Genomic DNA, 27598 nt, shown 5'->3' with positions numbered 1-27598 from the left:
GACAGATGGATGGAAACACCAATGACGACTGAAGCCACTCCGCAGCAACTCCCACTTTCTCCAGAGTGGAAGAAAGCGCTTTTATGTAGCCCCCACACAGCTTCTTCTCATTACGGCCACAGCTGTTCAGCAGAAGTGCCTGTTCTCCAGCAAGGTGACCCTGCCAAACCCACTGTGGAAGGAACATTTGCTCCTCTACGAAAAAAGTTCAAGTTACTACAGGAAAAAAAGAAGTCCAGAGACCACTGAAGTCAATAAAAAAGCTCCCATTTGTATCACTGAATATTGGATCAAAACACCAAGAACAGTCAACCTCCATATGTAGGCCCAGCTTTTATAAGAGAAGTAGCGTGAATGTAAGGAAAACATTTATAGCCACAAAGGTTTAACTATTTCTTTATTAAAATGTTTTCTTGCTATTTTCATTTTCTTTGTTTGTTGAAACTTGCGCAAAGGGAAGGATCCAAAAGAAAGCCGCAGTGGTGGTGCCTCCAAAAGTGTTTTTGTGTACTAAAGAAGCCAGAGAAAAAAGCAGTATTCTGTATACTTTTTAGCATGCATGAAGATCTACACTGATCCTTTGTGTCAGTGGTAATAATATATATTTTTAAGTGCAAACAAAATTAATGGTTACTGGGACTTTGATATGATCAAATTTTTGTAGCAATAATCAGAACCTGGGAACTACCCTATCACTGTCAACTTGTCGCCTAAAGACCAAGGGAAGTCAGCCCTGCAAGGCAGCGTTTCCAAAAACACCAGATACAGTACAGTACCGTGCGTCTGATGGAAGGAACAAGAGATGTGCTGCACCGCGACTCTCATCATCCCCAGATGTTAAACACTGCATTTAGTAACCTTAACACGGCACTACATCCAGGGCAAATTAGAGAGAAGCAAGCAACAACCGTTTCCTGGAAATCTGCCCCAGCAAACGCTGGTGGTCAGGATCACAGAGCACAGACGCAGTTTCAGAAAGCTGTTTCGAAAGCTATCTTAGAAGCAGAGTGCTATGCAGGAGGACTTTTTGCCTAGAACACGTTGCTGGGTACTTAAGACCAAACATCACCTCAGAAAAAATAAGTTGGACTTTAAGAATCAAGACACCAATCTTAGCATGGGTCTCCCGAAATGTATTTTAATCTGGTATCACGCACTGCACATTTGAGCATAAATTTATTTCAAGACATTTCTACAGAAAGCCATCAGTCAAATGCAATGACTGGCATTCCTACAATAGCAAAAGGGGAAGATAACGCTGATTGAAGCAAGGTGGAATTATACAGCGTTTCTGTTTCATAATTCTTGCAATTTTCAATGGATTCAGCACATTTCATAGGGTACTACTAAAAAGCCCAGTCTCAATACAAGAGAGCAGAAACACGAACTCTAAAATGAAATACAGAGAACTGGCAAGCCAGGTGCCTACATATTTCATAACCACATTGTAGATGTACCTATGGTTAGCCTGTACTGGGCCACCTAAACTTTTTTTTAAAATTTAAATCAGAATAAAAGAAATGCACATGTAGAAATTTGCACTGCGAGATATAAGAGGACTATCTATATACACACGTTTGTAGGCATTTCACTTGAACCTCAAAATACAAAGACCTTCACCTACATGTTTAAAAACTCAAGAGGAAAATTCCTTTGTGCAGAGACACGAGTTTGCAAGGGATTCTTAACATTCTTGAGACTGAAAACCACAAACTTGGAAGTTCAGCTCACAAGAACAACCCAGCACCCACCACCACAAAAATGCAAACCCACATCCCACACCAAACAAGATACTCTTCCGAGCAGAATGTAGAGGAAACAATAGAGAAGAGATAGGGCACTCTGGGGTTACATTAAAGACAGCTGCTAATACAAGGATCAAAGCAGAGCAGAAAGCCATATATTGTAGCTCCATAGTAAAACCATATAGCTTAGTTATAGATTAAGCAGAAACACAGTACCTCTATGCTGAGTTTAGATAACCCATGTATGGGATTGTATAAAAAGTTACTGAGATTGAACTTGATGCATGTCTCAACACAAATTAGTCTGCAGTTGTGAACAAGAGATACCAGAAGTTCTGGACCGTGCCTCAGATGGTTTTCCTAGCCTGGCAGAACGCTAGCGCAGCAATCTGATAGAACGCATCTACGTTCCAAATCTAATGACACATTTTGTGGCCTAAAAACCCTTGTAAATGCATTTGCCCAACTAAGGAAAAATTTACCACTATCCTTTTCTCAGCCAAGCTACACAGCAACTGTGATGGTTTAAATGTCACAGCTGGAAAAGAAGATGAATCAGGCAAGAGTACCCTGAATTTTGGTTCTGGTACCTGCGCTTACATCCATGAAGCTGTCTGTTCCAAATCATTTCATGTAATTTTTAGTCACATTAAGTACCTGTTTCATCATCCATATAATTGCAGACTATAGTGAACACCATGCTTCAAGGAAAAACATCTTCTGTTGAAAGGACAGTACTCACTGGAGCTAATTATTTTTCATACTGACCAGGAAGAATATTCTATTTGCTCATTAGCAAAATAAATTTCATCTCATCCTTTGTGTCACTCTAAAGCAGGTACAATCAGTTACAAACCCTGTATTACTTTATTTTGAAAATAAGACCTGTGCCTGTAGGTAAGATGAACATTAAGTAGCTTGTTTTATGAAGTATTTTAAAAATTGAGCTCTCGAGTCTTTTCCAAACTGAAACGGCAAGTAGGGAAAAGCGGTGCAAAGTTAAAGCACTGAAAACAACATCTGTAGGAACATCACTGCACCAAACACCACACTGTATGATACATTTTCCCATTTCACTTATCTGCGACGTCTAAAAGCTCTAACCAGCACGGGAAACAAACACAACCAGAAACACCAGAAATGCTGCTGTCTCAAACTGTAGTTAAACCTGTGATTTGGCACACCAGCGATCTATCAGTGAGACACAATTAGCTAAAGATGCTATTTAAATTCTTTCTCTGGTTTCAAAGAGCGCTCTCCAAATAAGAATACGTTTCCTCTTACAGTTGAAAATGCATCTTTGTCCAAATGCAGCACGGAACTCCAAAAGACAAAGAGAAAGAACACCTACCTACAGTAATGGAAATTATTTAAGCCTATAGAAGAAAGATGTAGGTGTTCCGCACGGATGTATGAAAGACTGAGATGTGCACTGTCCAATAATTTACACGATCCATTTTGTCCTTGTTATTACAAACTGACTTCATTTTATGGCAGTGAAAATATTATTACTTTCTTTTACTGTAATATCAGCTCCTACTTGCATATCCCTTCTACAGTGAGCTCAGAATTTGATATCTTTGGATGCTTTAGAATCCAATGAAAACTTACAGCTTTTCCTTCTACGGTGTGACTTAAGGCTTCAAAATGAGAGCCAACTGTTTTAAGGCTGCATCCAAAGTCACCCTTCACCTCGAGTCACGATGCAGCCATTACGTGCCTATGCTCCAACAACTCAGAAGCCACTCAGCTATTACAGTCCAAGGGACCCACAAGAGCAGGACTCTCAGACACTGACTGCATGGAAAAATAAGCTAACAACAAAAAGAGGTTTGGTGTATTTTCTTGATAGTTTAAAAAAACCACACAACCACAAACAGGTCTCATATTCTTGCAGCATAACACATTGCATAACACTGATCTTGAGAAAAATCTCTCAAATTTTCAACCTGTTCAAAATGTTGTAAAGCATCATATAAAATGTCAGGAAAGTAAGAAGCGTCCCTTCCAGTAAAGCTTTTTTTGGGAAGGAATATGTCTAAAATCTTACATTTGTGGAGAACAAAATACTGATATTACTTTATTTATTTTGAAAATTCCTAAGACGACATGAATGAAATCAAATGTAGTAACTTTTGCTGACAGAACAGATGAAGCAGATGCTACTTTATACACTTCCTTGAAAGCTAAGCTCCTCACCAAATGCCAAGATGTTCGGTACAGCGTGACTTTAAGGGAACTGCTCAGATTACTCTAACCATATCACAGTGACAATTTTGCTGCAGAAATCAGAGTGGGTTTCCACGTTTTGCTCAAGTTTCTAGTTTCACAATGTTTAAGGGCAGTTAGAAGCAAATTCTGTGAAAGAACAAAGGTGAGCACATGAAAGGAAAGACAACTAAAAAAATACTTTTACAACTACTTTTCCCCACAGACTGCACTTCTGCCTCCAAGGTGACTTCCCACAACTGATGCAACAAAGCAAGAAGCTGTATTTATGTGAAAAAAAGAGTTAATTTTTTAGTTGAAAAAGCCTTTTCATACCACAACATTGCCTTGTCTGCTGCCTTATTAAAAACCTTGCAGATAACACGACATTGTTCATAAGAAATAGGATCACAGAAGTTGTGAAAGTTAGCGATGATGATTTGTGAAGCCATTCATTTTCCTGTTTTGCCTGAAATTTCTAACAGCCATAAAGCAGTTTTTTTTATGAGCAGAGATTAAATGCAGCACATTTGAGGAGAGCAGTTGTACCATGAGTTTTTGCAGCTTTTTCCTAATGAATGTTTCCTTGCTCACAGAAAGTTGCAATACGAAGATTATGAAAAAAGTGACAAAATGACATTGACAGCTGACACTCAGGTTCTTTTAATGAGATTTAATGCTACAGTTTCAAATTTAAAAGAAACCTTTCAGCTCATTAAGGAGAACTAAAAGCCTTTGGCTGAAGCTGTATATTGACGCATAGCGGATGAAACAATTTTTGATATTAAACATCTCAATACCAGACAGTGTATGCGTTCATTTTTGTCCTTTGTTTCACCAGTGGAATATAACAGTTTTGCACCACTGATGTAAATTTCACACGCGATGCTCCCATAACGCACTGCTAGCCTACTAGCTGTATTTCCTTCACATGTTTTCCGAAGCTGAGAAGTATATCCCAAGAATTTTTCTCTCCCTCTTGACCTCATTTGAATTACAGAAAAATAAAATATATCTTGATCAATATATCTGATATCAATTCAACTGATAATCTGCAATTAAAACAAACAGCATTTTTGTTCTTAAATTACCTTTTTTCCCCATCTTTCAGCTAGCTCTCATATAAGCTTTTTTCAGGGTGGAAGAGAACAACGTGAAGAAATTGCTACATTACTCCTCCAATACATATATAAAACAAAACCAGCACAAAGTTTAAACACTGGCAACATCAATGTTTCTGTTATACTGCTTCATTTTACAGTTGAGAATGAGAGTTGGTTTGTTTGTTTTTGGCACAGGAACTTTGTTTACTTAAGGTTGGTTTGTTATAAAAGCATTTCTTCTCCTGCAGTAGCAGCAATTAACAATAAGCAATTACAAACACATGCAGTTACGTGAAGAATGACGCTGTATCCTCACACTGCGTTCTCAGAAAACTCTACCTGGAAACATTTGGTCATTTCTGAAGGGATGCCCAAAATCCTGAACATAAATACTGAACAATACATCCTTCCCATTCCTCCCACCTCAACGTGAACCATAATCTGAAAGATCACGTGCAATGAAATTCTTACCTCTTTCATTCAGACTGTTCAGCACTGCCCTTTCAAGCTGCTCTTCTTCAGTGAGCCCACCTGTGTAGTCGTAATAGTTCCTTGGTGTTCTGTATTGATCATCTGGATATCTGTAATATTCTGTAAAATGAAAACAAAGAAAATGGCTGCTACACAGTGGGAGAGGCTGAAAGCAGATGTTATCTTTAAGCTGTCTTTCTTCCACAGATTAAATTTGGAAAAAAAAAACATGATTAGGAGTCAGGAGAACCAGAGTGAGAAAAACAGTAACAACGAAGATAGCAAGGATCTCCAGCTTTACAGCATTGTTACTGATGTCGTAGCATTACCATTATTTCAAGTTTCAAATACGTGGAAAGCCAGTTTTCATCAGCTTCTTTAAAAAAAAAGAGAAGAGGCCCCCAACACGGAACTGCCAGTACTGGGCCTTCAGTCACCGAACAGCAACAAGACAACACGCAGCCTTCAGGCTTTGCCGTGCGTGCCTCTGCTCACCCCACAAACAACGTCTCATCCTAAGTGCAAGTCGTGTTTGAACCTAGAACACATGTTTAAAGACTTCCGCCTTTCTTTTTTTTTTTTTTGCAGGAATACACACAATACTGTGCTATGCCTGCTCTAAAAAAAAAAAAAAATCCTGCAGATATCTGCAACTGCTATATTTTGCCTGTTCTAATGACCAAACAGTTCCAACCATTAACAAAGTCAGTCAAAAACAAGTGCAGAAAACCACCATTCACTCAAACACATGGGATTTGAAAGAAAAGAAAACAACCTAATCCTGCTTGAACACAGAAAACCCAACCTGAGGAAAACTAAGTTCTATTTTTCTATTCCAATTTTTGTATCTTCAGAACATAAAACTTTGGATATTTTCACTTCTCTTCTAGACAGCCAGACATTAGATTTGGAAGAACCAAAGTACAGAAACACAGCCAGTTTTACCCATGTGATTAGAGAATGTACACAAGATTTTCAAAACAAAAGAAATAATGGAAATATTTGTGCATGAAACAAGTACAGCACGCCGCCTCTTTTTACCTTCAGATTATTAGCATCAGTAATAGCCTTGTATTGTCTCACTGGTTACATGGATTCCACGTGGAATTTCAACGAAGGAAGACTAACAAGCACAGACTACAAATCGAGGGTGTAATTAATTTCATACACATGTGTGTGCACATGGTTTTATGTAAGCATATGCACATTATAGGTAGACACAAAAATGCAATCCTGTCCTTTTGTCCTTTTCCATAAAAGCGTAGTGAAGACTTGGTATGATCTTCCTGCAACCTCAGCTTCCGCCACTTCTCAAATTATCTGCTATTCCTCTGCTTAGAAAACGATGATGAACACGTACTTTTAAATCTCTGTAAATTAGTCATATTTTTAACAAGCTTGAAAAGCCTTTCAGTTAGAGGGGCTATATTTAAGAGATGATTCTGCAGAAAAACATAAAACCAACTGCACGATACCACTTAGTTGACATAGATATACATTTTGGATGCAATCTTTATGTATTCCTCTTATTCCCCTCTACATTATGTTAATCTGAATGAATGTCTTCTCAGCTATACGTTTATTTTCTGGAGGCTTCAAAACTGCCTGCATGAAGACTATAAAAATCCTGGTTTTATCTGATAAAGAAGGATGTCATCTTTTAAGTTTACCCCATTACCATAAAATTTGGTAAGTGTGATGCTTTACACTGTCCTCGAGTTCTAAGTGCTGACAAAGCTGTAATCTTCAGTTTTACAATGAGAAACAATTCAGTAACATCGACATGTTCAAGGTGTTCCTATTAATCAAAATAAGTATCCTAATATTTTATTCATGAACTGTCTTTTGAGAAAACCTAATTCAGTCACCAATTACTGTGTTAAAATTACAGTCGAAATATTTTTTCCTCCTAAAGCTGTTTCCTTGTAGCGTTTCATAAATCCATTCTGATTTTTTTTTAATTTTAATTCATATTTAAAGTCAAGCAGCAATAACTCAGCGATACCAAAAAATAAAAAATTAATCAAGGTAAGGCTGTACTGTATTTGTATGGTGAACCTACAACACCAGAGAGGGTTCTCCTGATCACAGATGGCCAAATGCATTACTATATCATACAGCAAGCAAAAGGTGAACTCTTCCTCAAAGACTTCTGTGAATAGGATGAAAGACAATTACGAAGAATATACACAAGGAAAAAATAAAAAAACACGTATCAAGAATATGTATATTTTACAATTACAATTCAGTTTACAGAAGAGAAATTACAACCAAAAAATTGTTACATCTAAAGCCAAGGTTGGAAGACAGGACAATTCATGTTAACCTCGTTCCTTTATCTCCCTTCCACACACACACCAACTCAAAGCAGCACTACGGCTGCTCTGGGGACTGCTCAAGCCACGCAACAGGAACCAGGCTTCCTTTTCGCTAGTGCACTAAAACTTCATGTCAGGTGCTACATAGTCCCCTATATCATTCTACACTACTTGAAATATCACTGCTTTCTTTGGTGAGGAAGAGCTGGAAAAGAAGTGCAGGACAGTTCAGGATCCGCTCCTGTTGCACAGAGGTTGTCTTTGGCACCCACCCCACCCTGAGCAGCCGGTGTTTGTTCAGTGGCTGCAACAGATCAGAGAATTTAAATGTCAAGTGCAAGTTCTTATCTTCATTAGCAAATTAAATTGCCTTTTCCAGTCTAAAACATTCGGTATTCCACACATCCTGCTATACTGGCATACTGAAGGAAGATTTGGTCATTATGAACATGGAACACAGAGTAATGCAGCTGGACAGAAACTGTAGCTAGGTGAACATTTGCAGCTGGCCCGAGGTTGCCAGCTGGATACAGGTAGCTCATGCTCCCCACATCTCCTGTGTTCACATCTTATTTTACTGCACAATATTCATTTTATTTTTTTATTGGCCTTTACATCAAACATTGTATCTTTAATTTGAGAACTGGATTAATGGAAATCCTGGGCAAATACACTTTCAAGTTACAACAACCCTCACCTCTATTTGTGAGGAAATTACACTAAGATATTTAGTTAGGAATTACAAATCAAACACTTCTGAAATACTCAAGGGCTCATATTCCCACTTATGGTAATTAAAGTAATAATAGAAATACAAAATGGAAGACAAAATCCATCACAGACAATAAAAACAACACTAAGCTTGGCTCACTATGGCTCAGAGTGAATACATCTCACTCGTAAAAGACTACAAAAAACCTGCATGACTAAAGAGAACAATACGAATGATCAAATATATGGAAGTTTTCATGTATTAGCACTGCATAAGCTATAACTTTTCATCCAGAAAAAAAGATGACTATGGGAAATATGGGACAGAAGTCTGTAAGCCATGAAAACTGAAGGCTTAGTTCCCCTTTCCAGTGGGAAATTAATATCCATCAAATGAAATTAGTAGCACAAACCATACACAACCATCAGTTCAAACTGTATAAAAATAAAAGGTTCTTCAGCAGAAAGTAAACTGAATTTTGGGATGTAGGTGTTAAAGTTGATGTTGATTCAAAAAGCTTTTGACAAATTCATGGAAGAAGAATCCATCAAGGGCTATTAAAGGCATCAACTTTCCTCTCAAAGCATCTTCAAAGCCACAAACCACTGCGTGCTAGCAGATATTTGAGGGAGTTACCACAACATATTTACCTTGTCATTACAGTAGATCCACAAAGAGTATAAATCACTGTAGAAGACAAGATACAGTAGGCTATAGATTCCTTAACTTTGATCCAACACACAGCCCTCCTCCCAGCAGGCTCTTCAACTCCCAGACAAGACCTCCATCTATTATTACTGCATATTCTACATATGACTAATGGTCTGTACAAGAGGTGGATCAAACATGCAATGTTCTAAGCGTGCCTGAACTCCATGCCTAAGCAGTGAAGACAGCTTAAATTGTTTTCTGGTAAAGAATGCTTTTGCTTCTTTTTTGTGTTTCCTCCATCTCAATTACTTGATTTATGAAAAGCATTCAAAAGAAGATGTTCCTTGTCAGAGTCAGGAGGAAATCCTAGAAAGGATCAGCAAAGCCTGCCAAATCAGGGCAGATATACCAAGGTGCAGAAGGATGCTTCCCCTTGCCGTACCTTCTGCAGAAGGGATGAGGGACGATATTGCCCCAGGGCAGCATTTTATAAAGTCATAACCTAAATTTAAAATTTAAAGCCTCTTGTACAAAACACAACCACACAGTTCCAAGTAGAAAAAGTAAGACAGAGTCAGACAAATATAATTTGATTGACAAGTACACATACATGCAGGATATTTCATATACTATAACATTTTCCATTTGGTCAGCTCTTCTCCATGTTTTCTATCATTAGCAAAAATTATTTTGGTTTTACAAATATGAACATAAGTTTTTAGGTAAGCGGGTGAGAATGGTTACCTGAGTAGCCTGAGTAGTAGTTCCTCGGCCTGTCAGGGTCAGTGAATGAAGAAAAACCACCTAAAAATAAGAATAATGCATGTACGATTAGAATGAAGTCATGAGTTGCCCAACCTATTAGGTAACAGACAGGTACTGTGCCAACCAAGCCTAGCGTAGGGTTTCAACTGGTCACTGTCACAAAACTTGGGGAATCTTGTAACAATTTCTCAAGCACCCCTCAACTTTTTCCTAAATTTAAGAATTTCCATATGAACCAACACAAGCAACAGAAACCCAACCTGGAAATATATTGTGTTCTGGCATATTTCTATAGCTCCATGCTCCATTCAAAATTACATTTTGGTTGACATCTTCCATGGAACATTTTACTTCAAATACATAGTTCTAAAAGAACGGTAAAAATGTATTCTTTGCAGCAAAAACATTACACCTGAAGGACACCTTCAATATGGATAAGAATGAGTAAAACAAGGTGAGTTTTTCTTCTGCAATCACTTTAACAGTAACTCTATTTTTAGTTCCCTAAAAATCTGCTGGAATTGCCTGAATGTCTGCAATTGTATGCAAGATTTATTAATTTTTCAGAGTACCAACATCTTGTGCAGACTTTACAAACCGAAGCAGGCTACCTGCACAGGCTTTCATGATCTTTTTCAGAGGACCCATTGTGTACATCAGTCCAACAAGAATTCCCGCTAGATGTCCAGCAAAAGAAGTCCTACAGGAGAAAAAAAAATCTTGTGAGCAATGGAAAGGCAGACTTCTGTGGTAGGAAACCTGAAGGGGAAGTGCAAATACACTGCAACCCAGAAAGTCCTTAAGTGACCAAGCATAGAAAAGTGACAAGGACACAGGGTAATGCAAATGCTTATTAATTTCTGCTCTGACCTAGTCAATCTAATTTCTAATACCAGTGTTACTTATTCTAATTAAACCCAGATGTGCAGTTTACAGAATTCTCCCTCCCCCTCTTTTTTTATTCAACTTCATACATTTTGAGAAAAAGCTCCATGCAAACCTGACTCCAAGCTGTGCCTGAGGCATGGCCACAACACAGTAGAGACAAAGCTGTCAGGTTAAGCACGTGGTTTGATTCAGTGCTCCTTACCAAAATTAATTTCCTCATTTCATGATTTCTAAAAACATCTTACATGACCAAATTGAACTAAGCAGCTTATCGATTTGAACCGAAGTGCTGTGTTTTCCTTCTTTCTTCATAAATATCTTAACAGCAGTATGTATATACCGTTAAAGAAAAGTAGGCAACGTATCTTGAAGAAGCTGGGAGCTAATAGGAGAGATCACTTCAATTGCTTGTGTAAAGGACAGAACACTGATTCCCGACAAGCATTTAAAGTGAAGTCTTCCTGAGACAGGAAACCCATTTTAATCTGTAAAACTTAGATCCATAGAATCACACTGAAATGTCCTAGTAGGAGCTACCAAAACTATTTACAATTATTTCAAATGAAAGCATAAATACAGTACTTCATCACTATACGATCAGTACAACCCTACTATGAAATGGAAGCCCTGTCCCTGGAGAAACCCAAGGCCAGGCTGCACCAGGCAGCCAGGTGGAGTGGATGGAGCTTAAGGGTCCCTCCCAACTCATACTTTTCTACGTACCCTAAATGCAGACCTGTTGCAACATGTTTGTACCATAGTGCATTCAAAATTAAAGGAACAGTGAGTGAAAAGCTGAAATCCATACTATTTTCTAAACATATCAATTTATTTTAAAAATATCTTCATTGCCCATTTGTACATAGAATGAAAAGACTGAAGTCTTCAACATGGAAGCATTATATATGGAATAAATCAGGAGATTTGTACCAAGTAGCACCATGAATATTGTGCTTTGATAATTTCACAAACCAATTTTCAGCACTCAACTCAGGAGCTCTTCAGCTCTATTGTGCATTTGCAGAAGTGAATACACCAAATATTTTAATTAAGATTTCCTATACTCAAGAAGGTAGGAATATCAAAAGCAGAAGATGGCCACATCAAAAAAATACCACATCAAATTAACCAAGTTTCTCCCCTTTGTCAAGGAGGCAAAAGGCATCCCCAGTAAGAGAAATAGCTTCTGGCGTGCCGTAGGAACAGCCCTGCCTCACAGCATTTCTCAAAGAAGATTTAAAACCCTGAACAGTATGAACTACACTAAGCAGATACACAACCAGTTGGAAAACCTGGCTTAATGCTTATCGGTGATTTGTTACCAAACTAAGGAGGCGAATCGAATGGATTTCCAAGTTTTCTGTACCAAATATTATTTGCAAATAACAACAAGCTGAGAGAGGCTGCAAGAGTCACAAGAGACAGCACTATAATTTAAAGCAACCTTGACATAGTGACAGAAAAAGACAGGATAGGATACAGTAAAGACAAGAAAGGGGTTCTGAATGGATCACAGAAATTGTCGCCTACGCAAACTGGAAGGGACTGGCTGGTAGGAGAGCTTCAGGACAGAGCCTGGCACAGGCAGCGCATCAGACAGTAAAGCACAGAGCTGCGGGCCACAACACTACAGGAAAGACAAGTATTGTACTGGAAACATATGGAAGCATTGTCTGAAAGTCAAATGAAGTCACCACCGGCTCTACTCAGCAGTGATATGTCCCAGCTGGAAACTAAGTTTCTGCATACTGAACAAAAAGAAGAGCAACAGGAGACAGAAATCTACAAGGCAGCTTCTGGGAAAAGACTGAAGGAATCACCGTCACAAAATCCACCTAATAAATCTCATCGATACAATATCCTAAAAACACACAGCAGCATTACAAATAGGAATGAATAAACACTCCATATTCACCATCGGTAGGATAAAGAGCAACAGGCAAGTTACAGCAAGAGACTGGAGAGCCATGTGGCAGCAGAAGAGAAGCCAGGAGAGAGCAGTTGTTGTCCCTGCACAGCAGGCAGAGGCCTGCCCAACCCTGCTGGCTCCTGGGCCCACCCGCCTCTCCCACCCGCCTCTGCTTGGCGAGGCAGCAGGAGAGGCCAATGGAGCCCTGCGAAGCTCAGTTTGACACAGCAGTGATCTTTGGAAGTATGTCCGACTAAGGACTGAGAAATAAGTGTATATACAGATACAAGAGTATGCACATACACACTGTTGTTGTTTTTTTTTTTTTAAAGTTATACTCAAAGCATTCATTCTGAGATCAGATTCATTCAGACCCCCTATAATCTTTCTGCATAGAAAATACATATACAGGAATTATTCATTGTAAATAAATTACTTAAAATAACTATTTCACACATGCAATTAATGCTCTTCTACCCACAAACACCTTAGTCCGAAGTGGATATTCTCCTTTCCAGTGAACCTAAGCACATGTGAACTATTAATCCCCAATAATACACCAGTGTCAATCTTCTTGACATTTTACTATATTTCACAGTGCATTTTAATTTTCAGTAGAATGCCTTTTTAAGAAAATTTGCATAATGGACTTCCTGCCTACGAGTTTTATCTGCTGGCATTAAAGTTAATGACAAAACTGTAACTGTTTTCACAAGGCAGAACTATACACACGTTGTAGAAGTAAATGGAATTTCAGCTGAAAGGCACAATTACAATTTATTTAAAAGCACAAGAGTTGTAGGAAGGTCTTCTCCAAACACTCTCCTTTCACTTGTATTATACATTCCACTCTTCTCACACCAAATTCAGAAAATTGAGGGTACTCCCATTTTGTATTTTTTGAATATAGTAATATAATTCTGGATACATTATCAGCCATAAAGCAACCTCCACTGTCATATGACTCAAAAAGAGTATTTTCACAGTGTTCCCAAGAATAGCAATATGCCGACTTGAACATCTATTTTTATAAGTTGACTTACTATATTGTTAGACAAAAAACATTCTCTGATTGCAGGAGCAAGATAAACCATTGCCTTTTCTTCTGCTGGTTCAGAAAAAAATGACAGATTTACTTTGGCCGTGTTAGCTTCACTCTGTATAAATGCAAACTGAACTTTGAATGGGAATAGTAATGGGGCTCTTGGCTTTTTAAATTGCATGGATTTTTTCCTCTAAATGTCAATGAGCTTTATCAATATTAACTAATGTTCTCTTTGGTATAACGAAATTCAAATGAAGTCTCATTTAATTTTTGTTAGAAAATGCAGATCTCCCCAGAGATATTATTTATACCATTCACTTCATACTAATGATGATTATGCAATACGTCTAAATGCCGTTTCCTGAAGGAATTTGCCATTGAGTTGATGTGCACTTTACTCAAGAAAAATCTTCCAAATAGAATTAATTATACTTCTTCATTTGGCTGCATAGTTTCCATGAAAATCAGTATCATTAAAATGAAAACCATATGACAACATTTACTTTTCAGCTATCCAGTTCTGACACAATGCTTACAAGCCTCTCACAATATTATCTTTTAACATGAATAGTGTCCCAGTACTCTTATCCAGAATCCAAGTAATCTCCTCACCGCTGGCACATTTATCCTGACTAGCTTCCATTCTGTGTCATCGCTCACCTGACAGAGCACATGAAAGAAATGCAAGGAAGCCTGTATCACTTCAGTTCTGTAATTTCCTCCTAACAGCAAACCTGAAAGACCGGTAGGAATTATCATTCATGCACAGAACAAAGCCACTTATTTAGCATCAGAAGTATGTCCTTAGCCTAGCCGCTGCTGCAGTCTTCTGTGACAAGAACTAATTTTCATTCATATCCTACTCTGATGCTATGCTAGGAGGTATACTTTCACTCAACAAGCAAAGAAATAAGTAATGGGACATACTACAGAAATCTAGACCAACTTTATTTTGAAAAAAAATAATGGATATCTTCAGATAATGGGATGAAATCCATGTATTCGTTTCAAAATTATCCACAATTTATTTCAAAATTAACTCAAGCACATAGTCACATGCACATGTGAATTCATAGCCTCTGCTTCAAAACTTAATCTTGCTGTAGTGGTTTAACCCAGTGAATGGCTCAGCACCACACAGGTGCTTGCTCACTCCTCCTCTTCCCAGTGGGATGGGGGAGAAAAAGCAGGGGAAAAAAAGTAGAACTCATGAGTTGAGATAAACTATTTACTAAGAGAAAGGGAAAAGGAAAATAGTTATGACTATATATGTACACAAGAATGTATATAACAAAATGATGCACAAGTAATCGCTCACCATCCCCCGACCGAAGTCCAGCTAGCTCTGCGAGCAGCCAAAGAGAGCGAGAGATGAACTCCCACCCCCTTCAGAACTCCTTCTGCATGATGTCATATGCTGTGGAATAGCCCTTTGGCCAGCTTAAGTCAACTGTCCTAATTCCATTCCCTCCCAGCTCCTTGGGCCTTTCACAGCAAGCAGCCTTGGTTTAGCAGGCAACTGTAAACATGGCCATGTTAGCAACATTGTTTTTCCTCCTGGAACCAAAAACAGAGCATCATACCAGACACTGAAGTAAACAATTCCATCCCAGATGAAACCTAGACACTTGCTTAGAAAGAAAGGCATGCAGTCAATCTACCTGTGCTAATCAAACTACCTGAATGCGAATCAGATCAAATTAACTGACTGAATAAGTAAAAGTCAACTTGTTTTACACACACATGTACGGGACAATACCACTGCTTCTTTGACTGGAAACTGGAAATTTGTTACTAACTCTATAATACATAGAAATGTAAAAGACGTTTGACAAAACAAAATGCTGGAGCATGGTTTGCACCACATAATGTCATCCCTGTCAGATTTCTAGTGCTTGTTTTTTGTTTTTCGTTTTTTTTTTCTTTTGTGTTCATGTGAGGTTTTGTTTGTTCTTCCTCTAAGCCCTCTTGTTCCTGAGGAACCATTCTCGTCCGTAACACAGTTCAGCAGTAAACCTGACTGATAGCCAGTGATGACTCACCGATACCCTAAAGCATTAAACATGTCTGCAATTAAAAAAGCAGACTAGATAGGAGAATAGGTACATTAAAAAAAAAAAAAATTCACCTTGTGGTGAAAAATAATAGAGCAAAGCAAAATATTTTTATTCATGCTAGAGGCTGCACTGGAGTTAGAGAGGTGTAAGTGGAAGAAAATCAAAAGTTAAAATTTGTCAAAATATGTTCTGGTATTCTCAAACATTCAAAGGGTTTGTTTCTTTTTAGTGGAGAGCTCAGCAATTTTATTACGTTGACCTGTTCTGACTGTGATTTGCTTTGAAGCTGTGTTCCTGTGGATCCTTGACCCCATGAGAAATGAAACAACTAATAATCATTGTTTATTCATTACACGTTACAACTTTTTGTTTTCAGTTGTCAGCTATGGACATGTATTACAGTGATCTGCATCCCTGTTGCAGAATGTAGACTTGCTCCTGTTCTTCAGCTGGGCTAGTTCTCAGTCTGCAAGGTCATCTCGTTTTTTTGATATTAAGAACTCTAATGACCAACCTTAACTTGCCAAAAATAAGTCTATTAAATTGGTTCAGTCCAACACTTATCAATAAATTTTATTTAGAAAGAGCTATGAACAGAAATGTAGGACAGAATTAAAGGTTAGAACTAATTTAGTAAATTTTTAAGTAAGAATTTTATATTTTCTGAATTACAATAGCTGTCACAGATCTGGAAGGAAAACAAGAAGTTTTCAACAGGCTCTGTATTACTTCCGAATGCTTCACTGGTTATTGATGATCCTGTGATATATCACTTCACTAAAGCACACACAAACATATCTTCTGTCCTTCTGATGGGACCAAACTCTGCACCAATTACCGACCTCTTATTATGCAGAACAAAAAGATACACCCTGATCTACAAAGGAGCACCATTTAATCAGACACCTCAAAAACTGAAACGTGCTTCGAGCATGCAGATAAGGATGTAACAGCACTGCCCTGAGAGCTGATTACTGTGATTCGTTTCAAGGCAATTGCCAGTTACTAATTAAACACACGATGTTCTGAGACATTAATTTCTGTAGCCCACTCCTTGCTTTCAATGGCTTGTGTTAATATTTAAGTGCTGTGAAATTGTCCTGCGTATCAGAATTGAATGTAATTACAGGTTGCTTAGACAAGGCAGCAGCCTAAGCTTCTATGCAAATTATGAAAATATTTTTAACATAATTTCTATACCTTATATTCACTTTCTACCTCCAAAATATGTCTGCAATAACACAGCTGGAAAAAAAAACAACAAGAAATCAACAGCATCCAACTACTAACCTCATGATTTCTTCTCCACCAATTAGATGTGTGATATGCTCATGGTTTCATTTCAGACAATTTCCACTATTCTTCAATAATAAACTATGTTATTAAACATATCAAGTAAAAACTATCTAATGCTAAAACAACATTTTGTTTATCAGAAGAATGAAATGAATACACCAAAACTTCTGAGTTTCTACTTGTGTTAACACCATGCACGTGCTCTCTTTAGCTCACAATTCAAATTGCATTTGAAAAAATATGCTCTGCTGTTCTTTTGTCTTTTAACTTGGGACTCAATCAGGCAGTAAATGATAAAGCAATATAAACGGTGCTTAAAATAAGTAATATTTGAGTTTCCATTCTGGCCTAGGAAACATTTTACCCGCCACATCATAGCACCTGATGATTAGTATGGCAGTCTTGCTCCTCTCTTTAATCTTTCTGAAAAGCACCAAATTGTTTATGAACTGCTATTTGGCAGTTAGTAAATTTGTGGGTTTCCTTCACATACATTCACCAATATCATTGACAGTTATAAATTATAAAATATTATGTAAGAAAACAAATTATTTGCAACTACAACTCCAGAAATCAACTGCAAATGAAGGAAAAACTGCGCTGGCATAGCTGAGCACAAAGGAAAACTAAGGGAGGCAATCAGCAAGACTGCAGGACAGTGAACTATGAATTTTATCCAGATAACCCTGGATTGAAAAAAAAAGAAAAAAGGAATAAGATACTGGATGACAGTTTAATGATAAACTAGAGCAGTGACTAAAAGAAATGGACAGAAGGTAGCAGGAGAAAAATAGAAAGCAAAACAGTGGGATGCTATCCCATGTTCAGCTACTCTGCTCAAAGTGACTATCTCTTCTCACTGCCCATCAACTTTGCATCTCCAGTTCTTCATTTTAAAGAGTGGTGTTAAGGAAAAAAAGCCTCAGCACTGAACCGTATCACCAACACACAGTTTGGATGCCACCTCACACACCTTACACCTCAGAGACGTTTCCAACTACTGCAGGTAACCCAAATCTACTAACTTTGAAGTACTAAATGCACTTACCCTGGGGAAATGAAATGAATTGCCACCAGCTCCACCCAGCAAGCATACTTGCTGGATATCTGCAATCCAAGGACACTGCTGACTCTTCCTGGATTGTAATGGTTGTTAAGAACTTTCAAAGCAAACAAGACACCTGTGAACAAGGATAAATAACATCAGGAGAGAAGCACTTGTGCCCAAATAATAAAGAAATTATTATTATGACTTAACTGCTGAAGTGACAGCTATCGAAACTGGAATACCATGCAGTTTCACAGCACCACAAAGCAATACTGTTGCATGTCAGAACAATGGTTCTGTTTTTGGTTTTGTTGTTTTTGAGGGATACCCTTCAGCCACTTACAGACTGAAATTACATATTTGTGTAACATAGCCAATTCAAAGCCACTTTTTAAATACAACTACTTATTGTAGCTATTCAAGTGAACAAAATACAACAATTTTTAAATGGGAGTTCTAGTTGTAATAATGGAACAAAATTAACAAACTCAAAATGTTTAGTGAGCTGAGAAAAGCCACGACTGAAAACAAGACAAATGCATTTGTGAAGTTCAGCAGTATGCTCAAAAACTCTGAATTAATGGAAAAATCATCTTACATATACTCCAGAATCACTTGTTTCTGCAAAAAAAGAAAAATGAGATAAACCGCCTTTAATCATAATCATTTATTTCTAATTGATTGCAACTGTTTTATCATGCAAATAAAAGCCAATATGACAGAATGAATTCACATTATTTATCAGAACATCCAAAAAAGGCTATGAAATTCTCAGGAGAAAATGCAATCACTTGAAAAAAAAACTGGAAAAGAAAAATACTTAAATATGGAAAAGACAGTTGAGTTGGACATGAATAAAGATACGCTAAATTAAAAAACATGGAAAAGGTTTCCCCCCTCTTCTAACACCACAGAGAACGCAAGATGGCAGAACTCCTTTCTCTATTCAGTGAGGTAAATATGCTCATTTTAGGATAAAACAGACAAATGTTTCTTTGAACATACGTACGCTTATAAAAAAAACTCTTACAAGATGAAAAATGAATGGGTCATAAATACGCATACAACTGGCTCTTAAAGAAACAGTTATTGCCAGGAAAATACTCACTTCTTCTTTAACATCTGTTCCATCTATATGCCACTTGCTCTGACTGAAATTACATATGCTGAAGGTCCCGTTGAGAATGCTGAAGGTTTAGAAAGATCAGCTACAGAAACTAAGTCTGTCAGAGCTACTTTAATCTACTGCCTGAACAGAGCACGTGCACAGAGGCTGCTGCTCACAAGAACTCAACACACAAGGAGTACATGCTTTACATTTCAGACACGATTACTTCAGTGACATAACATACACAGATGCATCTGGGTGTACACCTGTCAGTTTGCCGCACTCAACAAACGTTGTTATATATATTATCTATAATTATTTATTTTTGCATTTAAATTGGACCGACTTACCTGAGAAGCCTACGGCACAACTCATTCCATATGAAGGATCATTCAGAATCTTCACAAGCATGAATTCCAGCAGCATATAGACAATTCCAGTCAGCACTGAAAATACTGCAATTATATATGCAAACCACATACTCCCAAGTTTCCTTTCCAACATTATCCCCTTCCAAAGCATGGAAATCATGTTATAATATAAATGCCAGTCATTGACATGGTGGACAGGTGAAAGCAGTAAACGCTGCCAGTTCTGTCTGTAGAAAGCTTCCTCAACGCTGACACACGCCTCGTGCAGTGGCCTCACGGGATTCAGAAAGAAAAAAATATTCACTACAAGCACTGCAAGGGTAACGGAAGGAATGTTCTGAAGTCCAACCTGGGAAATCTGATAAAGCAGCAAAAGCAGTCCGGCATTGACTCTTCCCTGTCTTCGTTGCATTATTGCTTCTTACTCAAAGAAATGTGAAGTTTACTCTGATTTCTACTCTTGTCCAAATCCAACACCATACACGCTTTGGAAATGCTGAAAGAAAAAAAACCAACTGCATTATAATACACGTGCTATGGTGTTTTCAATCTCAATGCCTTTTTAAAATAGTAACAACAACAACAAAAAAATCAGTAAATTCATCAAGCTAAACAACCAAAAATGAGAAGACAATTTTAAACAGGTCTAAGACAAAAAAAAAAAAAAGGGAGGGGCTTATAGGGATAATCCAGACAAGTGCCATGAGAAGCAGGAGTCTGCAACCTCCCTCCCACGGTCCTGTACAGACAATTTCTTATATAAAATTCCTGAGTGTTCTAGACTTCTTCTCACTAATATCCTGATTCACTTACAGCCATTAAACTTGCAGCCAGGAAACCTTCAAAAACCAACAAAAGAAATCTCTACAGAGACTTGGTTCTCAGGCCTCTCATCATTGCTACGTGTATTGTTTTCAGGATTTTTTCCCCAACGTTTACTAACACTCAGTACAAGCCAAGAATGAAAATTCAAAGATAATGTTTTGAAGAGTAAGAGACACAGCTAAGGACTCTTACATGCAAGAGAGGAAGGAGGCGATGGCAGAGTGGATACCTCCATCATCAGGACAGCAGCTCAAGATGCAAAGTTTAACATTCCACGTGATGCCTATCGGGTTTTCATTAAGTATTCAGAGAATCACTAATAAATTGATCAGATTGCACCAAAGTAAGCAAACACATGGAGAAGTTAGGGAAATCACCTCTGAACTGTGTGATCCAGCAACAGCAAAAAGAACTATGCAACCTGCAGAGGGCTGAGCAGAAGGAAAGCCAACCTACAGCCCAGCTACCTCCTCTCCTTAAACGTCAGCAAAAGCAGCAGATTCCTCTGTGCAGTTCACACTTGACAAGTGGCATCAAACAATTGATCAAATTAAATTTACGATGCTGTAATCTCTGGATTTCTTGTTAAAATTGCTTTTCTGCTCAGTGCAGCACTTGCATTCTCAAAGCAACTGCAATGGAACAGAACACAAATAAACTCATCTGCTACAATGAAAGGAAATCCACTACATTTTTCCCATGATCTAAGCCTGGTCCAAGGCAGAGTGCAAGCAGCAGAAACCTGCTCCATTCCAGGCACCCTGAGCACAGAGCTCAGCTGTGCTGGGACCTTTAAGAAACAGATTCAAATGCTCCTAATTTAACTACACAGCTGAGGTAAGACCTACTAAAACACAAAATGGTTGTTGTAAATGATAATCAACAGTGTCAGTCTTTGTCTGTTCTTTTTAAATGTCAAAATTATACTTCGAAGTACTTAGATAATCAAAACTTTCAGTTCATGTCATCTTTTACAACATACCAAGCCATAACGTTGCTATCGCCATTTCCAAATATTCCTATGCTCATGTGCCCAAACCTCTGACTTTTCGTTTTTGCCACTGACACAGCTACATTTTTTCCCACCACAAAACAGCTGACAAAAACTGTTAGAATTTAAAAGCCAACCCAATTTAAACACAGGCTATGTGGAAACCCCAACTTCTTGCCATACCACATTGTTCAGATTGCCAAATAGTACACAGTCACACTTTTTAAAGCTTTCCCTTTCTTCCGACAGTCTTTATTTTCTTATTTTAATACTTTTAACATACACACACCTAGGAAAAACAACCTGCACGCAGCACATGTCTGTACCATAACCATGCGAGAATGGGAAGGGTTTACACCACGACTGCAGCAATGCTACGTACTGTAAATCCTTCTTATTGTTGGGAGCAACCAGAAATGGGTGCCAAAAACACATCACGCATTCGAATACGAAGGACAAATATATGAAGAAATATAAATTTGTTAAGAGCCTCCTGAAACGTAGTTCACTTAAAATATAGAGAGCTTTCGACTCTTTGAACATTCTTCCTCAGCCACTACTCTGTTCATTAGAAGTCTAACAAGACTTGAGACAATGAAGCATTTATTCCTTTTTTTTTTTTTTGAAATATGCCACCCACTTCAAAATGTACAAATTTCCAGCAGGGACCTGAAGCGGACGTTTGTCTTGCTTCTAGGCTGCCACGTGTCTGCATTTTTGTCACCTACTCAAGATAAATGTCTGAACTAGACATTCTCGGAATCTGTCGGTTCGCTACTAACCAAGTGCAAAGCACGCAAGCTTTTCTTCTTACTGTGACAAACCCCCTTGCTGGCTTCACAGCTGTAAAATATGATGACTTCAGATTACTGAAAAATCATGCTGTTAAGTATTTTAGTAAATACTAGTTCAAGTGAAATGTTACTGTCTTTTCCTACTACAGCTGCAGTTTGAAGTTGAAGAATCTCCTTAAACCCCCATTTCCACCCAAACTCCTAAAAGTTCTGCTCTAAAATTGTGATTCAGTTGATAGGAAACAAAACCCAGCCCATCACCCTTCTCCTCAAAAACCGTACTGTGAGGTAAGCCTAGACTTACAAACAGACAAGAGAAATGCATCTCATTTCCACTGAGGGTAAGTGCAGCTGTGATCTACCCGCATGGCACATCCCACTCTTCAGAAGGCCTGTCATCCTCGTGCCTTCCAGAAATGCTTTGTACCGGAGGAACCTCAGCACTACATAACCCTCTGCTGACAGAAGAAATCCCAAGGTTAGTCATTCACTTTGGATTAGGAGTGTGATTTTGATGTGAACCTCTCCATTGCTTGCACTGACTTCGCTGCAGTTCTCCGGAGTGGCCACAAACTGTTTTCTTCTCTTTTCAGATGAAACTAAAGCAGGAGGAGGAGGAGAAGCACTCCAGGAGGAAAAAAAAAACAAAAACACTGAGCATTCAGCCCACAGATCCAGACTGAAGCTAGATCAAATTAAAAACAAAAAACCCAAACTACACCACACCACTTGAAACACGTAAAGGATGAAAAGGGTGAACATCAGATTCTGAGCGTGAACTGTTTCAGACTGCAGATAAAGCCCAACAGACCCACACCATTCACCCATGAAGATACAAACTCAGTACAAGCAAACAACAAAACAAACTGTGATTTTAAGGCAAAAGGAGTCCTACAAAGGAAGCATCAGCAAACTGCACTTGTTATTGGCCTCAAACTTTGAAGGGGACCAAGGAAGGCAGAATAAACAAAAGAACAAATAAATGCAAGAAGAAGCGCAAACATTTTATACGCAGTGAACCATCCTGCTTTTATGTATGCAAGGAAAAGGTCAGCCACGGCTGTCAGTTACAACAAGCTTTGAAACATTAAATAAAGTGACTGCATAAAATGCTGTGTCTACCACTGAACTCATTCCTTCCCGATCGTTCTGTCTGTACATTAGCCTTCATAAGCAGCCACTGTGGGAATAGACACTATGCTCTTGTGCCTCAAAACCAAGGCCTGATCTATGGTGAAAAGGATTTACAGGTAATGCATATATTAATAAGATTCACTATTTCCTCCTCTGGAGACAAAGGTCACATCACTTTTCATAGTGCAATATAAATCAGCTCCCCGAATGGAACAACCTAATACTTTTTAATTAGATATTGCCTACTCATGGGTGTATCTATACATACAGAGAAATATATTTATGCACACACCCCCTTTTCATGGGTATAGATTATTGTAGCCAGAAAGAATACTTCAGGATTACCACCAAAAAGAGTTGTTATGGCTTACATAAATTCATAGAATAGCAATTCTGCTACAATTTTAGTGTAGAGCAAAAAAGAGCAGAAACCTTTACAGATTTTTATGGAAGACCACATTTTAGTAACTCTCCTTAGAAATCAAGTTCACTTCCTTCATTATAAAAAATCTGTTCATAATGCACACAGGAGCCACGTGGCAGTCATGTGCTGCTGTTGGTTTCATCACTTAGAAATCCTAAAAGCAACACAGCGATTGTTTTCTCTGTATTTCTAGATTTATATGCCATATGTTGTCAAACAGATGAAGCATTTTTGATCGAGCTAGGAAGAAAAACAAATAAGCAGATAATCTCTTTGAAACGTCAGCTCTTTTTGAACCTCTGTGATAAGCCAGTCAGAATTACAGACCATCAAAACATCCTTCTAGGGGAAAACAATGGACATATTAAGCTTCCTCCCTGTTTTGCAGGAACAAAACAACACAAGATTTGATAAATGTTTCTACTATCCTGTCTTATAACTGATAATAAGTAACTACCCTTCAAACAGCTAAGATACATCTATACATTGCTAAGGTACATAAGTGAAGGGAGCCATTGTAAATATTGACAGCTGTATGACTGGACTGGTGAAGGGGTGTCAGTTGTAAATATATACAGATATCTATACCTCCATATCAGAACAAAAGTAGATTTCAGATTAGGCCACAGCTAGATTCTTAGTTTCACAGATGTTTAATTACTTTTGTTAAGGTCGGGATTCTGTTTGTACTTGACTGCAATTCTCACATCAGTATAATGCTAAAACTGTGTCATTACAGCAGAGAAACATCCTCCCTTGTTTATCTCAAGAATTGTGCTATGTAATTAAAATGAAACAATCAGCACGTCCCTGACTCCTCCAGAAGCGTGAAGCATGAGTGCCCTTATGGGCTGAGCATTCCTCATCCATACGGCCACAAAGGAAAGCCTACCCTGCCCACAGTTTGCAGGGGGAAGACAAAGGCAATTTGATGTCACAACGGCCAAGTACACAATTCGTAAGCACATGCTCCTCACTATTGGTGCTAACTCCTGACAAGACCTCAGGCCTCTCTGAACCAAGCAAGTGCAGCTGCAGGGACATCACCAGGCGATCTCAGGCAGACAGACCAGCTCAGGTAGCACTGAACGCAACAAAACAAACTTTGGAATTACTTAAACTGCCCACTGACACAAACAATTCTTAGTATCTTCAAGATATCGCTGCGACATTTGTCTCTGCTTTGCCCTTCACGCAGGTAACCAGCAGGCTGTTGTTTCTTTTCTTAACCATCTCACTTTTTAAGGAAAAGAGTGGATACAGTTCTGGTAAAAAGTAAAAAAAAAAAAAAAACCCAAACAACAGTTATTTTTATAAATGTTGCCAAGATCATAGGAAACAAAGCCGCTCCCGCAGCGCAGTGGGAGGAGCTGGGTACGACAGATAGGCCCTATCAGGGCCTGGCACGGCGCTCCGCAGCGCTCCTCTCCCACACCACCGCACCACACGAGCGTTCCCCTGAACAAAACCTTACAGAGACGGGATAAGGGGGGGGGGAGCGCTACGCGTTGTGAAACACAGAGCCCGAAACTCGCTTCGCTCGCCGCTAACAGCGGGTGAGGCCGCGCGCAGCGGCCGCCCGGGCTTGCACGGGGAACCCCCCGGATGGAGAGGACGCGTGGGAGGGCCTACGAGGCCAATCACCGCCGGGCGAGCCCCGTACAAGCAAGCGCCGACGGCTCCTCGCTCGCTGAACGAGGAAGAGCAAGAGGACGACTCGGAGGCAGCGCCGCGCCGCCCCTTCGGCGAACGGCCCAGGCCTGCGGGGCGAGCGAGGGGGCAGCGGGACACGTCCCCCGCCAGACAGCAGCGCGAACGCCCCCTCCCCCTGTCCTGCCCCGCCCCGCCCCGCCCCAGCACTCACGTTCTCTGCGCAGCGGCGCCCCAACCCCGACGCCACACCACGTGACGCGGTCTCCAGGCCGCGGATTCGAGACCCGCCCGCGGCGCTCGCCTCAGCTGCGCACGCGCAGGAAGGGGCTCCGCCCCGCGCCATCGCTCCCAGCAGCGGGAAGGCGGCGGCGGCGGCGGCAGCTTTGGGCTGTTGTATTGGCGCTGAGACTAATTTAGAGCCGGGGGGCAAAGGGGGCTCAGGTGAACTGAAGCACGGCGACGAAAGGGTCTGTAATGAGTGTAAGTCGAACAGTTCAACTACTTCAACTTTTTATTCAAGGACTGAAGACACTGAGGTGAACACATCCCTTGAATTCGTGTGGAGTACGAGTCGCTCTGTTCAGCATCGTTCCCGACGTTCGCTGCGGGCAGCGGGGCCGCAGGCTTTGTTACTAATGTTCAGCAAGGAACGCGCTGAGCAAATTATACGTGCCTTTAATAATAGGTTATCGCAAAGGTTGGCAGGCTGGTGGTGCAAGTATGTGACGAGAAATGAATCATACAAAGTCCGTAGCCAAAGCTACTTGTAAACGGCCCTATTTTGCTGTCAGTTAGGTTGCACTTAGGTTTCATAGAACATTTTGGCAATTTGCACGAGTATGTCATAGAATTTATATGAAAATTGTATTCTGCCCTTCCAAAAACAGCGCACGGCTCAGCAGACTGGCAGGCATGAAAGGGGCTGAGTTCCTAGAAACAGGGCGGGGATCAAGTCAGAGGAGCAGGCTGTGCCAAAACAAGCAACTTCAGCGTACTCCTCTCTTCCAAGAATGAACCGAAGCCAAAAGAGGAGGGCAGATTCAGCGTGCCACCATTTAGACGCCGTATCTTAAACTCTTTACTTTTGGCACATTGAGATCTGTTACCTCAATTAATGCTAATCATCATAATTCATAGAAATCACAGGATGTGGGAGTTAGGAATGCCAGACTGATAGATTTTCTAACATACACCAGGTTTTCCATAATTGGCACCATTTTCTGTAATAGCCGACTCTAATTTCACGCAGTCGTAATTCCAGTCTGCAATTCTTAATGTTGTTGTATTTATTGCCTGAGTGTAGGCTCAGATCTTATTACTGGATGTACAAGTCTTGAGGTCGTGGCTTTCTGGGACCTAGAAGATCTGGATTTTTAACATCCTGTGTTAACCTGTTCAATCATATATTTTCTATCTTAGATTTTTGATAGGGCCCAAATAATAGGAGTCACGGGAACAATTGTAGGCTAAGGTTAAGTAAATTAATGATGCATTCAGGTGCTGTGATTAATGGGCCATATATGTTCTTGTACTTAATAGCCAAGTGCGGGATTTGATACTGCATTAAGGTTTTTTTTTTTCACATTTTCAAAAAATTTGCTAAAAAAAACCCAACAGAACATTTGTATTACTTTTTACTTACATAAATAGCTGTATATATATATATATATATATATATACATTTAGGAAATAAAAGCCCTGCTGCTCTTTCTCTGAACCCCTATTTACCTCATGGATTTCTTTCACCTTCTTGTCTGAAAGTTCATTTTTCTTATTAAAAAAATAGAAAATACTGTTTTACACGCTACAACTTCTGTATGGACAATTTAAAAAAATGATGACATTGATTTCTTTAGCCATGCTTATATGTTTCCCATACACAAGATCACTCAGTTGTTCTTAAGATTCCCTGAAAGATGTTTTTGAGTAAGAAGAGCAATTTGGCTAGGTTGAAGAGCTGGCACCTAAAAAGTACGACACATATGACAATTTCACTGTCCATTTATGCAGCTAGTAACAGTATAGTTTCTGTTTCCTATATATGCCTGAGCTGATTAAAAAGAGAATTCAGTACTTTGAAAG

At 39.2% G+C, this 27598-nt stretch overlaps 1 protein-coding gene across 11 annotated transcripts in view; it reads right to left on the bottom strand.

The window, feature by feature from the left end:
- RHBDD1 (rhomboid domain containing 1) overlaps positions 1-25831 on the bottom strand; it is a 33155-nt gene extending 7324 nt beyond the window's left edge. The window contains exons 1-8 of one of the 11 annotated variants that reach the window (XM_021393891.1): positions 22610-25708; positions 20898-21152; positions 20713-20803; positions 19675-20191; positions 18217-18349; positions 10585-10673; positions 9953-10012; positions 5528-5647 (exon numbers count right to left, since the gene is read on the bottom strand). In XM_021393891.1, the coding sequence (XP_021249566.1) occupies positions 5528-5647; positions 9953-10012; positions 10585-10673; positions 18217-18349; positions 19675-20107 (835 nt within the window). In that variant the 5' untranslated portion in view covers positions 20108-20191; positions 20713-20803; positions 20898-21152; positions 22610-25708. The other 10 variants (XM_021393889.1, XM_021393896.1, XM_021393894.1 and 7 more) reach the window with 10 other exon arrangements.

The sequence above is a fragment of the Numida meleagris genome, chromosome 4 (genome assembly GCF_002078875.1).
Source record: "Numida meleagris isolate 19003 breed g44 Domestic line chromosome 4, NumMel1.0, whole genome shotgun sequence".
Lineage (NCBI taxonomy): Eukaryota > Metazoa > Chordata > Aves > Galliformes > Numididae > Numida > Numida meleagris.
This window is presented reverse-complemented; position numbering and strand designations above follow the sequence as displayed.